General features: G+C 48.2%; 11 protein-coding genes across 11 annotated transcripts; 6 read left to right on the forward strand and 5 right to left on the reverse strand.

Moving 5' to 3' along the window:
- Positions 1–357: 357 nt before the first annotated feature.
- Bathy02g05200 (predicted protein) lies at positions 358–1246 on the reverse strand (the record flags this gene model as incomplete). The annotated part of the gene is made up of 3 exons (XM_007514768.1): positions 358–876; positions 931–1070; positions 1129–1246. 3 exons carry the CDS (start codon positions 1244–1246, stop codon positions 358–360), a joined length of 777 nt encoding a protein of 258 aa, XP_007514830.1.
- A 610-nt stretch (positions 1247–1856) lies between these two features.
- On the reverse strand, positions 1857–3384 carry Bathy02g05210 (alcohol dehydrogenase; the record flags this gene model as incomplete). The annotated part of the gene is made up of 2 exons (XM_007514472.1): positions 1857–3158; positions 3304–3384. The coding sequence occupies 2 exons, from the start codon at positions 3382–3384 to the stop codon at positions 1857–1859; spliced, it is 1383 nt and encodes a 460-aa protein (XP_007514534.1).
- Positions 3385–4195: 811 nt separating this feature from the next.
- Bathy02g05220 (predicted protein) lies at positions 4196–5581 on the forward strand (the record flags this gene model as incomplete). Its single annotated transcript, XM_007514955.1, has 1 exon — positions 4196–5581. The coding sequence occupies one exon, from the start codon at positions 4196–4198 to the stop codon at positions 5579–5581; it is 1386 nt and encodes a 461-aa protein (XP_007515017.1).
- A 159-nt stretch (positions 5582–5740) lies between these two features.
- Positions 5741–6823, reverse strand: Bathy02g05230 (unknown protein; the record flags this gene model as incomplete). Its single annotated transcript, XM_007514559.1, has 1 exon — positions 5741–6823. One exon carries the CDS (start codon positions 6821–6823, stop codon positions 5741–5743), a length of 1083 nt encoding a protein of 360 aa, XP_007514621.1.
- A 112-nt stretch (positions 6824–6935) lies between these two features.
- On the forward strand, positions 6936–7973 carry Bathy02g05240 (predicted protein; the record flags this gene model as incomplete). Its single annotated transcript, XM_007514437.1, has 1 exon — positions 6936–7973. The coding sequence occupies one exon, from the start codon at positions 6936–6938 to the stop codon at positions 7971–7973; it is 1038 nt and encodes a 345-aa protein (XP_007514499.1).
- A 159-nt stretch (positions 7974–8132) lies between these two features.
- On the forward strand, positions 8133–9857 carry Bathy02g05250 (unnamed protein product; the record flags this gene model as incomplete). Its single annotated transcript, XM_007514576.1, has 1 exon — positions 8133–9857. One exon carries the CDS (start codon positions 8133–8135, stop codon positions 9855–9857), a length of 1725 nt encoding a protein of 574 aa, XP_007514638.1.
- Positions 9858–10058: 201 nt separating this feature from the next.
- On the reverse strand, positions 10059–11840 carry Bathy02g05260 (predicted protein; the record flags this gene model as incomplete). The annotated part of the gene is made up of 1 exon (XM_007514655.1): positions 10059–11840. One exon carries the CDS (start codon positions 11838–11840, stop codon positions 10059–10061), a length of 1782 nt encoding a protein of 593 aa, XP_007514717.1.
- Positions 11841–12154: 314 nt separating this feature from the next.
- Positions 12155–12970, forward strand: Bathy02g05270 (unknown protein; the record flags this gene model as incomplete). The annotated part of the gene is made up of 1 exon (XM_007514495.1): positions 12155–12970. One exon carries the CDS (start codon positions 12155–12157, stop codon positions 12968–12970), a length of 816 nt encoding a protein of 271 aa, XP_007514557.1.
- A 299-nt stretch (positions 12971–13269) lies between these two features.
- On the forward strand, positions 13270–14169 carry Bathy02g05280 (hypothetical protein; the record flags this gene model as incomplete). Its single annotated transcript, XM_007514435.1, has 1 exon — positions 13270–14169. The coding sequence occupies one exon, from the start codon at positions 13270–13272 to the stop codon at positions 14167–14169; it is 900 nt and encodes a 299-aa protein (XP_007514497.1).
- Positions 14170–14293: 124 nt separating this feature from the next.
- Positions 14294–15346, reverse strand: Bathy02g05290 (unknown protein; the record flags this gene model as incomplete). The annotated part of the gene is made up of 1 exon (XM_007515016.1): positions 14294–15346. One exon carries the CDS (start codon positions 15344–15346, stop codon positions 14294–14296), a length of 1053 nt encoding a protein of 350 aa, XP_007515078.1.
- A 184-nt stretch (positions 15347–15530) lies between these two features.
- On the forward strand, positions 15531–16633 carry Bathy02g05300 (cytochrome b6/f complex subunit IV; the record flags this gene model as incomplete). Its single annotated transcript, XM_007514875.1, has 2 exons — positions 15531–15646; positions 16111–16633. 2 exons carry the CDS (start codon positions 15531–15533, stop codon positions 16631–16633), a joined length of 639 nt encoding a protein of 212 aa, XP_007514937.1.
- Between the last annotated feature and the right edge of the window lie 184 nt (positions 16634–16817).

Genomic DNA, 16817 nt, shown 5'->3' on the forward strand with positions numbered 1-16817 from the left:
CGATCAACAAAAAACGAACGCGAATTTGTCTGACGCAAAAGATGTGATCGCGCACGCTTTCTCTTTCACGCGTAGTGGTCCTCTTCTTCTTCTTCTTCTTTGTCTTCTTCGTCGGGCGAATATTCCAATGTTCAACTGTTTTTGTGGTGTCTTTTGACAAGACTTTTTTATGATTTTGCATTAGATACGTCGCGTTATGTTCTATGTATACATGCAATCACAACAAACTTTCTGCTTTGCTTTTGTTTTACTCGTTTTTACTACGTTTTCTTCTGCTGCTATCTTTTTTAAATCTCCTCCTTCCTATATATATAGTAGTATTGACGATGATTTGTTTTCTTCGCGGCGCGCTCTCTACTAACAACATTTCCCAACCGAACCGTACGTCCCGGCGGCTCGTTCTTTTTCCATCTCCTCTATGGTGACCGACCCGCTCCGAGATTCGCCCTCTCGAGATTGGTCGTGGTGGTGATGGTGTCTTCCACCAGGCATGTACCCTATTTTTACCCCGTTGGTTTCATTCGTCGGGTCTAAGTACCCTTCTTCGATTTTGTTACAGATTACGCGCGCGGTTTCGATGAACGCGCCGTCGACGTTGGCAGAAGTCATCGCGCTCGTTTCGACAAATAAAAGACCGTTTTCTCTTGCAAACCGTAACCCTTCCTCTTCGCTGACTTGTCTTTGCGCCGCAGCGCCGTCGGCTTTGTTTCCTACCAGAGTAATCGTCACGTACTCGTTCGCGTGGCGCCGACAATCCTCCAGCCAAGCGTTTAAGTTTTCAAACGTTTCCCTGCGCGAAACGTCGTACACGAGCAACGCGCCCGCGGCGCCTCGGTAATACGATCGCGTTATCGACCGAAACGATTCTTGTCCAGCCTGTTTCATGCGATGAAAAGTTTAGATTAGTATTAGTATTACGTAAAAACGTACCGTGTCCCAGATTTGCAACTTGACTTGTTGATTATTGATGGTCACCATTCTCGACCCGAACTCTACGCCGATGGTTAAATCGTGCACGCGTTGGAACCTTTTATCGGTGAACTGTAACAACAGGCACGATTTTCCCACGCCTGAAGTTTCGTTTAAGCAGGACGAGAGAGAGAGAGAGAGAGAGAGAAAGAGTCAGACGAGCGTTTTTTATGATTTCGAGGAACCCGCTCTTGGTATAAGTAACGGTAAAGAATAACAGAATGTGTTTACCCGTATCGCCGATGATTATGTATTTAAACAAGTACGCGTAACTCATTCTTCTGTACTAGATTTCGATCTCCTTCTCCTCCTCGGCGTTTCGCGTGTAAAGAGAGAAAGAGAGAAAGAGAGAAAGAGAGAAAGAGAGAGTACTCTGCTCTTATATTAATGGGGAAAAAGGAAGAATTCTCAAGTTGTTTACTATGAAACGTAATAGTAGTTATAGTATTACACATCTCTCTCTCTCTCTCTCTCTCTCTCTCTCTCTCTCTCTTTACTTTGCAACAGGAGGAGGAGAAGTAGCAGCTGCTCGTCGTCGAAGGGCTTCCTCCATCGGGTCTCTGTTTTTCGAATGTCGTGGTAATGATGAGAATAATAAGCGTTGATAATAAGCGATGATGATGATGATGATGACGACGCACAAGAAAAAAGCGGCAACAACAACGAGACGATGACGAACGACTCCGAACAACGACTTACTCGGCGACGCTATCTTTATACAACCGAAGACAAAACGCAGACGAAGGGAGGAGGACGACCAAAGCCGCCGCGACTCTCGCGTACGACACGTCGACTTTTTTCAGGAGGAAAGATGAGGACGACATCGGAGATGTGAAGAAGTTGAAGGTGTGCACTTTTAACTGAAAAGACTCTATAGAAGAAAAAAATTATTCAAACGTGGACGCGTCGATGACGTATCGCTTCGTGGAGTCGTTCCCTTTCTCTAACAATTGCAGGACGTTTGGAATGTCGCGGACGGAGATGATATTCACGTCCGGGAAGATTTTATGTTTCCAACAGAAATCAACCGTTTCTTTGGTTTGTTTCACGCCGCCGATTAAGGAACCGTGTAAAGAGATGTCGTTCCAGATGAATTTAGTTCCGGTGATTGCGACTGGTTTCGTGTTTAAACCGATCAAGACGTAATGTCCGTGCGTTGCGAGCGCGTCTGCGGCGACGTCGTAAAACTCTTGCGGCGAAGGAGTTTTATCGCGTTTATCCTCTCTGGAAGTCGGGCTGCCTCCTTCCGGAGTAGACGGGGACGCGTCTTCCTCCGAAGGAAGAGCGCCTACGGTATCCAGAATTATGTCGAGCGCGTGATCTCGTTTTAATTTGTTCATGGCGGTGACGGAAGAGGACAAGACGAAATGGTTCGCGCCGATTCTTTTCGCTTCCTCTTCTTTCTTTGGACTGTGCGAGATGGCGAACACCTCGACGTTCATCGTCGATAAAATCTTGATACCCATTTGTCCAAGTCCTCCGAGTCCTCTCACGCCTACTTTCACGGGCGTTTCTCGAGTTTTTCTCACCATATCGATGTACTTTTTACACGGCGAATACATCGTAATCCCGGCGCAAAGCAACGGCGCGCACTTTGCTAAAACCTCGTTGAACTCGCCTTCGCTTTCGAAATCCTCCTTCGCGAAGGGGAACTTCACGGCGAATCGATGGTCCACGACGAACTTATCCGAGTAACCACCTATAGTTTGAACTTGATTCTTACCGTGTAATGAGTGTCGCGTATCAGCACCGTACGTCCAAGTCGGCGTATTTTTACAATACTGCTCTTCGTCGTTCGCGCACGCCGAGCACGACAGACACGACTCGACCATACAGCCGACGCCGACGATATCGCCGATTTTAAAATCGGTCGCTTTCGAACCGACTTTTATCACCACGCCGATGATTTCATGACCCGGTACTAACGGGTACGAGTGCTGCCCGACGTCGTGCGCGATGAAATGCAAATCTGTGTGGCATATCTGGTTGTCGTAAAGAGAGAAGAAGAAGAAGAAGAAGAAGAAGAAGAAGAAGTTTTTTTTGTCAGTGGCTTCCAAGAGTCCTCGTTGTAGATACAAAAAAAAATATTTATCGCTTGCACGAACGCCGCGCGTTTGATCTCTCTCGTCCGCGCGCGTTACGCGCGCCCGGCTCAGAATACGAATTTCTTCGTCAAAGTCTCGCCTCAACTGCGAGTTTCAGCGGCCTATTGCAAAAGTTTTTGGTCATCATCGCCGGAAAGAACTCGCGAGAGAGGCAGAAGAGAAGAGATACAAAAAAACAACGAGAGAAAAACCTCTCTCTCTCGAGAGAGCGTTTTTAAAAAACACCAACACGATTTATGATATAAAGTACGCCGCAATATTTCACGTCCAAAACGACGTGCGAGTCCAGCACTTCTCTTTCCATCGTCATCTGATGCATGTTTTGCGTCGACCTGGTCGTCGCCGCGAACACTTTACATTTCATTTTTTCTCTTTCAACGTGTACTTGTGTCTTTTAATTATGTGTTTTTTATGAGTAGTTTGTTCTTCTTTCCTGTTCTTTCGCGTATTTTTTACAAGAACGAGGACGAAAAATCAAATCAAAAGATATCTCGAGACGAGCGCACGAGCGAATCAAAAAGCGCAGAAAGAGGAGGACTTTTTCCTCCAAAGAGACTTTGGATGGATTAAAAAAATGCTTCATACAAGCACACCGCTTTCGACGTAAATCTCGATCGCAAACAAAAATAAAAACTCTTCTTCTGCTCGAGAGAGAGAGAGAGAGGATTTGAAGGCGAGGATGACGCGTTAGGTTGAATTCCTCCGTCGTCGAGTGAGAGTCAGAGAGAGAGAGAGAGAGATTCATTTGTCTCATCGAAGGAATTCAAATCCACCTGTCCCGAATCGGCGGCAACCCGTCTCCCACTTTTTTCGAAAAAAAAAAGGCAATCAATCGGCTTGCGCGCGCGCGCGGAGAAGAAGGAAGAGAGACGCGAACGAGGGATTCGAAAAGCGAACGCAGAATTGAGTGAAGCGTATATTTACGAGTGAGAGTAAGTATTTGTTGAAGAGATTTAGCGTTCGGTAGTTTCCTTGTTGTGCGTGCGCAGGTGTTTAATCCGCGTAACTCGCATCGGAATTTGCGTATCTTTTTGGTGAAGGAGAGAACGCCTTTTTTTTCTGCCCAAAGAAAAAAGGTTGAATTTTTCAGATCAATAAAAAAAAAAGCGCAACACGCATCGATGTCCGGAGGCGATGCTGCTGGTGTCGAGAATACGGCGCATAAACCGCCGCCGCGGACGACGCCAGCTGGAACGAACGACGCGCAGAAGCAGCAGAAACAGAACACGAAGAAGAACAACGCAGGACTCCCGACGGCGTATCGACACAACGATATGAACGACGCGACGTCCGACGCGAAGACGTTCTCAGCCACTGAACAACAACAAATGCACATGCAGCAGCAACAACAACAACAGTACGCGCAAGCGGCGGTGGTGCAGCAGTACGCGCAGGCGTATTATTATCAGATGGCAATGGCACAGAGCATGGCGGGTGGGCCGCAAATGCAGCAGAGAACGCCGAGAGCGAGCGCTGGGGAGGAGCACATGCAGCAGATGATGATGATGCAACAGCAGCAGCAGCAACAGCAGCAACAACAACAACAACGGCAAACGGGCGAATCGAATCAGCAACAACCGGGAGGGGGTATGTTTAACATGCCCAACGCGAACTCGTACATGCAGATGGCAATGATGAACCCGCAATTTGCAGTGGCGTTTCAACAACAGCAACAACAAACGTCGACGGCAGGAGGAGGAGCGGCGTTTGCAAACGGTCAGGTTGGGTATAACTACCCGCCCGGGTACTACCAACAGCCTCAGCAATACATCACTCCGATAAAGCCAAACGAAATGAACAACGCGAACGCGAACAAAGGAAGTGCGAGTGGGAAAACGAACGGGACGCGAACGTCTCGGAAACGGAAAACAGACGCAGAAAGAGCGGCGAGAGTTTGCGTTAATTGTCAGTGCACAGATTCTCCGTTTTGGCGGAAAGAGAAGAACGGCGAGGGGAGTTTGTGTAACGCGTGCGGTTTGTATTTTGCTAAAAACAACGCGCCGCGACCGGTTGGGCTTTGGAAACGTGAGAGAAATGCGAATACGCTCGTTTTGAAACAGCAGAGGCTTCAGCAACAACAGGAGCTGGCTGCTCAAAAGCTAGAACAACGTAACGGTGAAAGAGGCGCTCCATCGACTTCTCCAAATAATCATACCTCTGAAGAAGAAGGTGGATATCAACAGCAGCAAAACGATTCCGGATCTGGTCGTCAAAACCAGAAAACTGCATCGAACGAGGCAGGCAGCGACGGCGCCAAGACGGAATCCGTGGAAAAGGCGAATCAATCCGGCGGAAACTCCTCTGACGAGAACAACGAAAAAAAAGGAGGAGGGTCTGAGGAGAACACCGACGACGACGAAAATGAAAACGAAAACAAACTGGAATGGAAGAGAGCGAAAGTCGTATTGGAGACGACGGGTGAGAGAATATTAGTAAGAGTCAGCGAGAGTGTAGAGAGAGGTGGGAGTAACGAGAGAGAGAGAGAGAGAGAGAGTGAAGAAAAGTGAGTGAGTGAGAGAGAGAGAGAGAGAGAGAGAGAGAGAATAATATACAAAAATTGTACCAGGTAGCATAATACCTACGTAATATCGTGTTGTAAATACAAGAGATATCTCATAAAGAGAATTATCTTTGAAAGAAACGAGACGGGTACGTAAGCCCTGCTCCTATTCCATGCCGAGTTTTTTCTTTGCTTTCGCGATTATGCTTCTTCGTCGATCCTTCGCGCTCGTTTGCTTCTCTTTCGATCTCGACGCTTGCAACGCTTTTTTCACGCCTCTTTCGCCCGCCTCTCTCGCTTTCTTCGCCATCTCCTCGCGTTTTGCTTTCATCTCCAACCGCTCGCGTTTCCCCGGTTTGCCTTTTTTCTTCGCTACTACTACTTTCGCAGGCTCTTCTTCTTTACTATTCTTCTCATCGTCCTTTCCTTTTTTCTCCGTCTTTGTCTTCTTCTTCTTCTTTGTCGTCTTCTCTTTCCCGCTATCGCTCAAAGGCGCTTTCTTTTCGCCCCCGTCACCGCTATTACTCGTATCTTTAATTCTCATTCCCGCTTTCTGTCTTCGAATTGACTGCATCTGCCTCCGACCGACTTTCTCCTTCGTCTTCTTTTTCGTTTTATTCCGCGCCTCCTTCTCCTCCTCTTCATCCTCGTCTGCGTTTCCGTCTTCGTTCGCTTCCTTCCTCCTCTCTCTCTCCTCTTCCTCTCTCGCCTCCTCTTCTTCTCTCCTCTTCCGTTTCATACGTATTCTCGCTAACCGTTCTGAATGCGTTTCCGTTTCCTCCTCTTTTGTCCCGAACGTGCGTTTGCTCGACGCCGGTATGAAATACACGTTGTCTTTTTTCCTCTCGTCTTCGAGTGGTAACGAAGCCACTCGTTTCTCATGTCTCTTTGACCGCTCGTGTTCTCGTTTCGCTTTCTCGGACAAGACGAGACCGTGTCTTTCGCAGACGGTGCATTTCAACGCCACGAATGACGATGACTTCCTTTTGAGCTTCTCTTTTTCCGTCTCTTTGTCTTCTTCTGACTCGTCCTTGTCGTCCTTCTCGTCGTCCGAATGCATCCTCCTCCCGGCGGCGTTGGTGTCGTCTGATTCTGATTCCGAGGATGAATCCAAATCAACCATCCCGCCGATGCTTTCCATGCTTCCATCGCTATCGCTATCGTCATCTGAAGAACTGCTTTTATTCTCTTCTCCTTTGGGTCTCAACCCGTCGCCGTAGAGGTAGTTCCAGTCGCGTCTTTTAAACATCTTTCTTCTGTTATTTAATGAAGAGAAAGAGTTGACCGCTGTAGGGAAAATCAAATCTCCTCAGATGTGAACGCGCGCGCGTACGTGTTGCGCTTACGTGTGACGGAATAAAATGCTTTCAGCGAGAGCTTCGATACGTTTTGGAGGGGAACGCGAGGCTTTATTTGTTTTGTCGTCTAGGAGCGGGAGGAGCTCGTCGTCATCGTCAACAACATCATCGTCGTTCTGCTTCTCTGCGCGGGGAAAAGAATCGGATTGGATAAAGAGAAGAAGAAGAAGAAGAAGAAGAAGCGTCGACGGAGGAAAAGGAAAAGGAGGAAAAGGAGCGACAGTTGCGAGTGGTGCTTTAACATCGATGGTATCATCGATGGACCCGACGACGCAGAGCTTTATGATGACACACGCGGTCGTTCGAGATGTCGTGGCAACTGTGCTCACCATATCTGGGTCGTTGCTTTGGGTGAAACTGTTCGACGAACTCGCGAGAAGAGAGATTTTAGAGGCGAAACTCTCGCGCAAACTCGTCCACGTCACATCCGGGACATTTTTTGCAATGACGTGGTGTTTATTCGGCGACCAGTGGTATTCGAAGGCGTTTGCGACTCTGGTGCCGAGTTTACAGGCGTTTAGGTTGTTCGCCATCGGGAGCGGGTTGATCGAGAATAAAAACGCGGTGCGAGCGGTGAGTCGAGGAGGCGGGAAAGAGGAGTTGTTATACGGGCCGTTTTATTACACGATTGTTTTGATGGTGACGACATTACTGTTTTGGAGAGAATCGCCGGTTGGGTTTTTAGTCGTGTCGCTCATGTGCGGCGGCGACGGCGTCGCGGATATCGTCGGCAGACGGTTGGGGAAAACCGGTAAAAAATGGCCGAAACCGTTCGACGAGCGTAAATCCTTCGCCGGGAGCGCGGCGATGGTTATCACTGGATTTCTATTCACGGTCTCTTTAACCCATCTGTTCGGTGTGATGGGTTTTTTCCCGAACAATCGCGTTTTTGGCGGTCCGGACGATATAGGATACTACGCAGTTATCTTGCTCGCCTGCCTCTCTTGCGCCGTCGTCGAAGCGTTGCCGGCGAGTAAAGTCGACGATAACATTAGCGTCGCCGCCGTAGCTGCCTTGTTAGGATCGTTAGCCTTCTTATGATGATATTATGAGAGAGCGAAATAGATAAGAGATGCTTTTATAATGTGTACGTAGTAATAATAATACATCCGTCTTTGTGTTGTTTCGCATATTTCTAAATCGCTTATTTTTGTGTTTGTAACGAACTCTTCTTCACTTCAAAAACGCGTCAAAATCATCATGCGCGACGACGACGAGAAAGACGACGTAAGCGATGCGAAACTAAAATCAAAGAAGAACAAAATGTTACTCCATCGCGTCGGTTCCGGTTTACTTGACGTCGCGACGACCACGAGCGGTTTAACCGCCTCGGCTGTTTCCACGCTCGTTCCAAATCCCGGCGGTGCCATCGACGTGCTCGTCGTTGAAAATCGCTCGACGAAGTCGTTGCGGTGCACGCCATTTTTCGTTCGATTCGGAAACGCGAAATCATTCTTCAGCAAGAAACTTTTGAGCGCAGATGCGACGTACGTGAGTTTCCACGTGAACGGTAAAGCGTTCGAACAGTTTCGGATGAAATTGAGCCGAAACGGCACGTGCCAGTTCGCGCACGAAAACTGCGCACAGGATGCCTTGTTTTTCGACGGGTGGGACGAGACGACGAAAACGGTCGAGACGACGGCATCGACATCGATGGTGAAAACGAGAATGGACGGCGAGAATGCAAACGCGAACGGGAATTACGGTAGTTTATTAAACGAGACGGAAAGCATCGCGATCGAGGAAGCCGAAGAGGCTGGGAGAAGCTCCGAGGACGACGAAGAAGAGGACGGAGAAGAAGAGGAAGCGCCAAAGGCGCCTTTAACTTCTTCGGAAGCCACGACGACGAAGACAACAACGACAACAACGGCGAATGCGGCGTCTTCTGGAAAATACACGAGAGCAAAGAAGTGGCTGAAAACGAAAGTTGGAGGATTGAGCGGGAATCATAGTAGTGGAGGTAGTAAACATAGTAATAGCGCTGATAAGAATAATAATAACAACAACAACAACAACGGGAAGGAGAAGAAGGAGGCGAAAGCGGCGAAACCTCCTCGAAAACGGAGGAACACCCGCTTGACATCGGAGGAACTTAAGATGCTAGATTTAAAGCCAGGGTTAAATACGGTCACGTATTCGTACAAATCGAGAGTTTTCGGGACGCAAACTTTAGAATGTAACTTGTTTTTGTGGGACTCCGGGGATAAAGTGGTCGTTTCAGATATCGACGGAACCATAACAAAGTCAGACGTTCTCGGACACATTTATACAATGGTTGGAAAAGATTACGCGCATCCAGGCATCGCTTCTTTGTATCGGAAGATTGTACGCAACGGGTATAAAATTCTCTTCGTGACCAGTCGGGCGATTAGTCAAAGCAACTCCACGAGAGCGTATTTGCGAACGTTAACGCAAAACGGCGAGACGTTGCCGATCGGGCCAGTCATGTGCGCACCAGATCCAATATCCACCGCGTTATACCGCGAAGTTGTGGCGCGAAAACCAGAAGTGTTTAAAATCCGATGCCTCACTCGAGTGCGTCGCTTATTCGACGTGGACATCAACAAAACTCGAATGTTTGCCGGTTTCGGCAATCGCTCCTCCGACGCGCTCGCCTATAAAACGTGCGGCATAGAGCTGGATAAAATATATACCATCGATCCAAAATCGCGCTTACGAAGCGAAAAAACCGGCGAAACGTTCGAAATTCAACACTTGATGGACAAAGTCGACCAAGCGTTCCCACGGATTGAAGGTCGAATTCAAAACGACAACGAGGAAGAAGAAGAAGTAGAAGTCGCCGCGCGATGGCGAATAACCGCAGAAGATAAAGAACGCAAAAAAGGTGAAGAAAGTCGCGTGAAATGTTTGTTCACGGTCGAAGAGAAGAGTCAAGCCGTGCATTGCTCGCTCTTTATCGAGTAAACGAAGAGGAGAGGAGAAGCGCGTGATAGGTATCGTTCGCCGCAGAAAAAGCGGCAAACGAAATGTTCAAAGTTCATGAAAATCAACAGAAAAAATATATACAACACAGAAACATACTAGTATACAGTAAACACATGTGTGTCTATTTCGGCGAACACGTCGATGGCGGTCCATTGACGCCGATCACTCCTCCCTCGGTGACTACTTTTTTCCGATTCCGATTTCAATTCTTCTACAACTTTCTGAATAAACATTTTCAGTAGGCTCGCACGTCGATGGCGGTCCGTCATTGCTGTCCTCACAATCAAACGTTATCTTGAAGCAGTCTGCGTCATCAAACATATCCGTCGTGACCGCGCCCTCCGGAAGCACCCAGTTACTTATATCGTGGTCGAAAGACGACGCCCCGTTGAACATATCTTTTAAATCTGTGACTTGCGTGACGTCCCACGCGCCTATGTTTTGGTTAAAAGCAGCTGCGTTTTCAAACATCGAATACATGTTGATAGTCGATCGCGTATCCCATTCGCTTAAATCTTGATTAAATGTCGTCTTATCCTTGAATGCGTTCTGCATGTATAGTATTCCTGAAGTGTTCCATTGCGAAATAGGTACGCCTGAGCCACCACATGCTGTTGTTGCACATTTGCACTTTCCATCGCTCGATTCAACGAAACATTGAGTGAGTGCCTCGCTGAATTGAACGTTTGTATCAAAAGGTTTGGCGTAACATTCGCTCGGCGGTCCATTAGAACCACCAGGACAAACGAGTATCGAAGCTAAAGTCGTTTGACCAAACATAGCAATTGTATTCGTGTCTGATCTTACAATCCATTTCCGAATGCCCGCGTCCCGAAAGTTAGTTGCGCAGAAGAACATATATGACATATCTGTTACCGAGCTAATATCCCAATTCCAATTCGAGATTTCTTGATTGAATGGCGAAGATGCCCAACCGCAACTAGCTTGTTTGTAACCTCCAAACATCAAGCGCATATTTCGCACATTGCTTATATTCCAATTCGCAATAGATGGGTTGTTGAAACCTGCCCTTAAGGTAAGGCCTTCACTCGAGAACATTCCAAGCATGGAAGTCACAGCGCCAGTATTCCATGTTGATAAATTACCGTTGAACTTCATAGCCGTATTAGCGTGAATATTTCCGTTAAACATTCTCTCAAAATTTTTAACTTTGCTCACATCCCATCCCGCGATGCTCGCATTAAACTTACAAGCATTTTGAAACATATTAGACATATCGGTAACGCTTCCAGTATTCCAGTATTCGAGAGACTGGTTAAATGCACCACAACCTTTAAACATAGATTTCATATCCGTCACCGAGCTCGTGTCCCACTTCGAGATATTTGCGGTGAAACTTCCTTTACCGTCAAACAGACTGATCATCTCCGTAACTTCAGATACGTCCCAGTCATTCATAGAACTTTTATCGGTGATATATCCGCAAGGAGAATCGTATGTACATTCACACTCGCCGGCTGCGCTTTTTGCAAAACATTCCTTAAGTGCTACTCGGAGTAACTCGTTCGCACCTAGTGCATTCGGCGGCGGCGGCGGCGGAGAAAACGGCGGCGGCGACGGCGGTATTGTATATGGCGGCGGCGCTACATACGGCGGCGGCGGAGATGGCGGCGGCGGAGATGGCGGCGGACTCGGAGGAATATCACAATTCCTTCCACTCCAATGCTCCACACACACGCAAAAAAAGTGCGTGCCATTATGTTGTAACCTGTCTCCTCCAGGGGCCATACATTTCGGTGGCATCAAATCGATATCGTTCAACATCAACACATTCGTGTGTAATTTCATCACGTCTGCTCGCACGTGCACTTCGCCTCCGTCGTTTTGTACGCCAACCGTTCCATTCTGAAACCTCACGATTGGCCAACCGTTTGCATCGACATCGTTCGCACCGAGCGATCCGAACGCTATTGCAAAAAACAACAGACACCAGAGGGACATTCTTTCTTATTTAAAGAATAGGGTGATCTCTCTTTCTCTGTGTACGCGATCTTCTGCGAAATGAACGCGCGGGTTAGAAAAAAAACGCGCAGCACACGAATGAATACCACAAAACGCGCGACTCCTCCGCTGTACCGACGAGAGAGGGTACTTTAGACGCGCGAGAGAGATCCCTTCTTATGGCGAATACAATTGTTCTTTTTTTAATTATGCACGAACCCCCTTGATGCACAATTAAATGCGGAAAAAAATCGCCAGCACAGAAGAGAAAAAACAAACAAAAAAGAAAAAACAAAACGCTGCCACTTTGCGCGATGACGACATCCTCTGCTGCTCGTGATGCCGTCAATACATCCGAAGGAACATCCACCTCCCCCTCGTTGCCGTCTTTATGTCTCTCTTTGCTCTACCCGAACGCACCGGTACGCGTCGAACTTTCCGTTTTGAACGAGGAGGACTTTGAGGACGACGGGGAAAAAAATACGCGAAGAAGAGGAGAGAAATCGACGACGACGACGACGACGAAGGTTTCCTCCTCCTCCTCCTTCGACGATCAGTTCGCGCTCGGCTTGTTGACGTTCGCCTCGACCGCGGCGGATGCGTTTCGCGCGATCGTCGATCGTGGTGGCGGGAAGAAGGAAAAGAAGAAGAAGAAGAAGACAAAGAAGAGAGAAGAACAACTTCGGTTGGTGGCGGTGCGTGTATTCGTCCGAGAAGAGGAAGAAGAAGAACATCCTCCGAACACGAGGACGAAAGGCGGCGGCGGCGTTCTTCGCCGAGGCGCGCGAACGTGGCACCATCCCGGGGAAAAGCTTCCTCCGACGTCCTCTTCGTCTTTCTTCTCTTTCGTCGACGACGACGATATAGACGGCATCCGCCGCGGCCAGAAGATTCGTCGTTCGCTCACCCCTTTACCTCTCTCGCAAAGAAGAACGAGATCTCCTCCTCCTCCTTCTCCTCCTTCACTCGACGCGTCGTTCTCCGTGTGGAGACTCTCCGACGATAAAGATCTCAACGAAATACACGATGAATACGAGGACGAGTTTCGCGAAGAGAAGAGACACGTGAAAAGAAAACAGTCGTTCACGCCGAGTTTCGTCAAAGAGAGGAAGGCGGACGACGACTCCTGAAGTCTTCGACGGAGCGCGCCGCGCGAAGAAGAGATCGGAATACAACAGTCAAAAGTCGTGCAACGCCGACGGGAAATCACGATAGTATTCATTCCAATAGTAGCAGCGCGCGAACAGAGACTCGGAAAATCATCCGAACGTGCGAAAGACGCCGTTCAAAGGTGCAAAGAGCGCAGAAAGAGCGTTTTACGGGAGAGAGAGAGACTGCCACGTCTCGCAATAAAGTTTCCTCATTAGTAAACACACACTTCTTCTGAACAATACACACACATAAACACACACAAACACGCGAGACTAAGATGAACTTAACGCGTCGATTATCCGCGGCGAAAGACGCGTTCAACGAGAACGACGTCGCGGCGTCTCGAGCGGCGCACGAATCCAAAGCGAATGCGTCGACTGTTACACCGCGCGCGAGAAATTCGACTCCCGGGAACACCACCAACAACACGAACGATGGTGAGATCAAATACGACGCGGAGGAAGCGCACGCCGGCGCGGGAGGAAAATACGTGAAAAGTTTAGTCTTTGGGGGTCTGGATGGGATCATCACGACGTTTGCAGTCGTCGCGGCGAGTAAAGGTGGGAGTTTGAGCACGGAGATTGTCTTGCTGATGGGCTTTGCCAATCTCTTCGCGGACGGTTTGTCCATGGGATTCGGGGATTTCTTATCGAGTAAAGCGGAGCACGAATACGCGACGACGGAGAAAAAACGGGAGAAGTGGGAGTTTGATAACTTTCCGGAAGGCGAGAAGCGAGAGATGGTGGAGATTTACATGCAAAGAGGGATGAAAGAGGAAGACGCGACGATAATCATCGAGACGATGTCAAAGTACGAAGACATATTCGTGGACGTGATGATGGTGGAGGAGTTAGGGTTGATGCCTCCGGAGGAAGAGTCGAGTTTTATGAATGGGTTGGTAACTTTTGTAGCGTTTTCTTTGTTTGGTTTCGTGCCTTTGATGCCGTATTTGATCGGAAGGTTGGCAAAGAGCGGGTCAGAAGACGCGTTGTTCGTGAGCGCGTGCGCTCTGACCGCGTTTACGCTATTTTCGTTAGGGGCAGCGAAGGCGAAGTTTACAAATCAAGCGCAAGTAAAGAGTGGTTTCTTTATGTTAATGAACGGTGGCTTAGCAGCGATTTGCGCGTATTTAGTCAGTTGGGGGATTTCTGAGGGGTTAGGCGTTAAAAGCCCATAAAATAAAAGTTGTTATTAATTTGTATCAAAAAGCATTATAAGAAGTTTCTCTCCTTATCTATCTATCTATCTATCTATCTATCTATCTATCTATCTATCTATCTATCTATCTACGCTCGCGAATATTAGTAGTTTGCCGCTACGGTTTGTTGCTGTTGCTGTTGCTGTTTCTTCAAAATAAAGTTGCCTATGTTTTCGTTTGCACCGCAGTTCGATTTCACGAATCGAAAGAATGCCATCTTGGCGCTCGCGTCGCTCGGAGATATGTCGTAACACGCGCAAATATTGGTCAACGCTACTATACCCACATCTTCATTTTTCGTCGATAAATAATGCGACGGGTGATTCGCCAACGCATCCAACATGCCTTTCAGCGCGATTTTCGGTTGCGCTTTGAGAACGAGTAACGCGCATTCGCAAATCTTTTTCGCGCACGCAGCGGCATCGTCGACGCCTTCACCCCCTTGCAACAACAAACGAAGCGCATTTTCGTATTCACCCGAAGCCGTCGATAACAAAACCCTGTTCATCAACATTGCATCCCTACCTATACTCGCTTCATCGATTGTTTCCAACATAGCGTGCGCCTTCCCGACGTCTCCGGAGGCGACGAGTATCCTCAGCGCCGTCGACCTCGCCGCGTGTTCCGTTCGCGCGTCGCCCTCCACACCGTTCGTCGCGCAAATTCGTCCGCATACGCTCAACGCGGCTCTATATTCGTTTCTTTTCGCGCGCGCGTTCACAATCGCAAACAATACCTCGTTCCGCCTTTGTTTCCATATACTCGTTGAAGCAGAAGCAGAAGCAGAAGAATTTCCCAATTGCACCTCGCACTTCCTCGCCAACCGCGTCAGCTTCTCCACCATCCCGAGCTCCTCCTCCTCCTCCAACAACAAAATCATGTAAAACTCTAACTTAAACGGCATCTCCCGGCCAAACGCGTCCACCGGTCCCAACATTTCCGCGCATCGTCTCGCTTTCTTTTTCCCGTCGAAATCTTCTTTCATCAATCTTTCCAAGTACTCCCCAGCCTTTTCCGCATCTTCGCGCTCTTTCAACGCGGCGAGATTATCATCATCGTCATCAATAAAGTCTCCTCCTTTTACTGCTAACGGTGGGAGTGGACGGGAGGATTCCACGCAGCGTTCGAACGCTCGTTTCAACGCTTCTTCCTCCATGTGATTTTTGCTCTAAAATAACGAACTTTTTTCTTCATTCTTTCTTTTGTTTTGCTTGGAAAAATAAAAACCCTAAATAATTGTTTTTTTGTTTGATCTCAAGACACAGGAGAAAGGAGGAGGTGGAGGAGGTTCTCTGCCAAATCTGCACTATTATTATACACGCACAAAGAAGTAAAAGAATATGTTTGCCATCCAAGCGTCTTCCAACGCGGTTTCCACCGCGCGCCCGACATTCACGAAATCCGTGAGAACGGCGAAAGCGTCCGTGTCGAACGCTTTACCGTTCGCACCGTTGAGGTATGGGGTAGATTTCGTAGCGTAGATTTCATTTTTTTGGATTACGTCAGAGCGTCCCGTTTTCTCTCTCATATCTCGTTGTGTTGTTGTCTTTGAAAAGGAGGAAAAAATGGCAATCGCGCGCGCTAAACGTTTTGTGGTGGGAATATCCAATCGGGGAAGGCGAATAGTGTCGTCGAATCGTGCGCACGCGGATATGTTTTCGTCGTAAATGTTCCGATATTCCTCGAAATCTGTTCGCGAGTGGTAGCTTCTGCGTCGTTTTCGGAAACGCGGGGGGATGTGTGATTTTTGATTCTCGGGGAAAAGAGATGATGATAGAACGTCACCATCGAGAGGCCTCGATCCTCTTTGCCTCGATTGTGATTCGTTTTCTCTTTTTACTCCTCCGAGGATATCCTCCGATCATCGGGAAACTGACTGACCGTCTGAATTTTTCTTCGTTACTCTTACACCAACAACAGCATCAAATCCACCAAGTCGTCTCGCTCCTTGGTCATCTCCAACTCGGTCACCAAAAAGCCGGACTTGTCCGACCCGGTGTTGAGAGCCAAGCTCGCGAAGGGTATGGGCCACAACTACTACGGTGAACCGGCGTGGCCGAACGATTTGTTGTACATTTTCCCGGTTGTTATCTTGGGTACCATCGCGTTGTCCATCTCCTTGGCGGTTATGGAACCGACGGCGTTGGGCGAGCCGGCAGATCCGTTCGCCACGCCGTTGGAAATCTTGCCGGAGTGGTACTTTTTCCCGACTTTCAACGCGTTGAGAGTCATCCCGAACAAATTGTTGGGCGTTTTGTCCATGGCTGCCGTCCCGGTTGGCTTGATCACCGTTCCGTTTTTGGAATCTATCAACAAGTTCCAAAACCCGTTCAGAAGACCGGTCGCGACCACCGTCTTTTTGATCGGTACCTTCTACGCGATTTGGATGGGTATCGGCGCCACCATGCCGATCGACAAGGCCATCTCCCTCGGCGTCTTCTAAATTTGTGAATACTACTGCAAAAGAAATATTTTATCATTAGATTAGAAGAAAGCACAGAAAGAAAGAGAGAGAGAGAAAGAAAGAGAAGAACATCGGAGATGAGGAGAAAGAAGAATGGAGAGAAGAAGAAAACTAAATAGGTTGCTCGAGAGAGAGTCTATGCGAGACTTTTAGCAACCGACCA

Source organism: Bathycoccus prasinos (genome assembly GCF_002220235.1).
Source record: "Bathycoccus prasinos genomic : Chromosome_2".
In the NCBI taxonomy this organism is placed as follows: domain Eukaryota; kingdom Viridiplantae; phylum Chlorophyta; class Mamiellophyceae; order Mamiellales; family Bathycoccaceae; genus Bathycoccus; species Bathycoccus prasinos.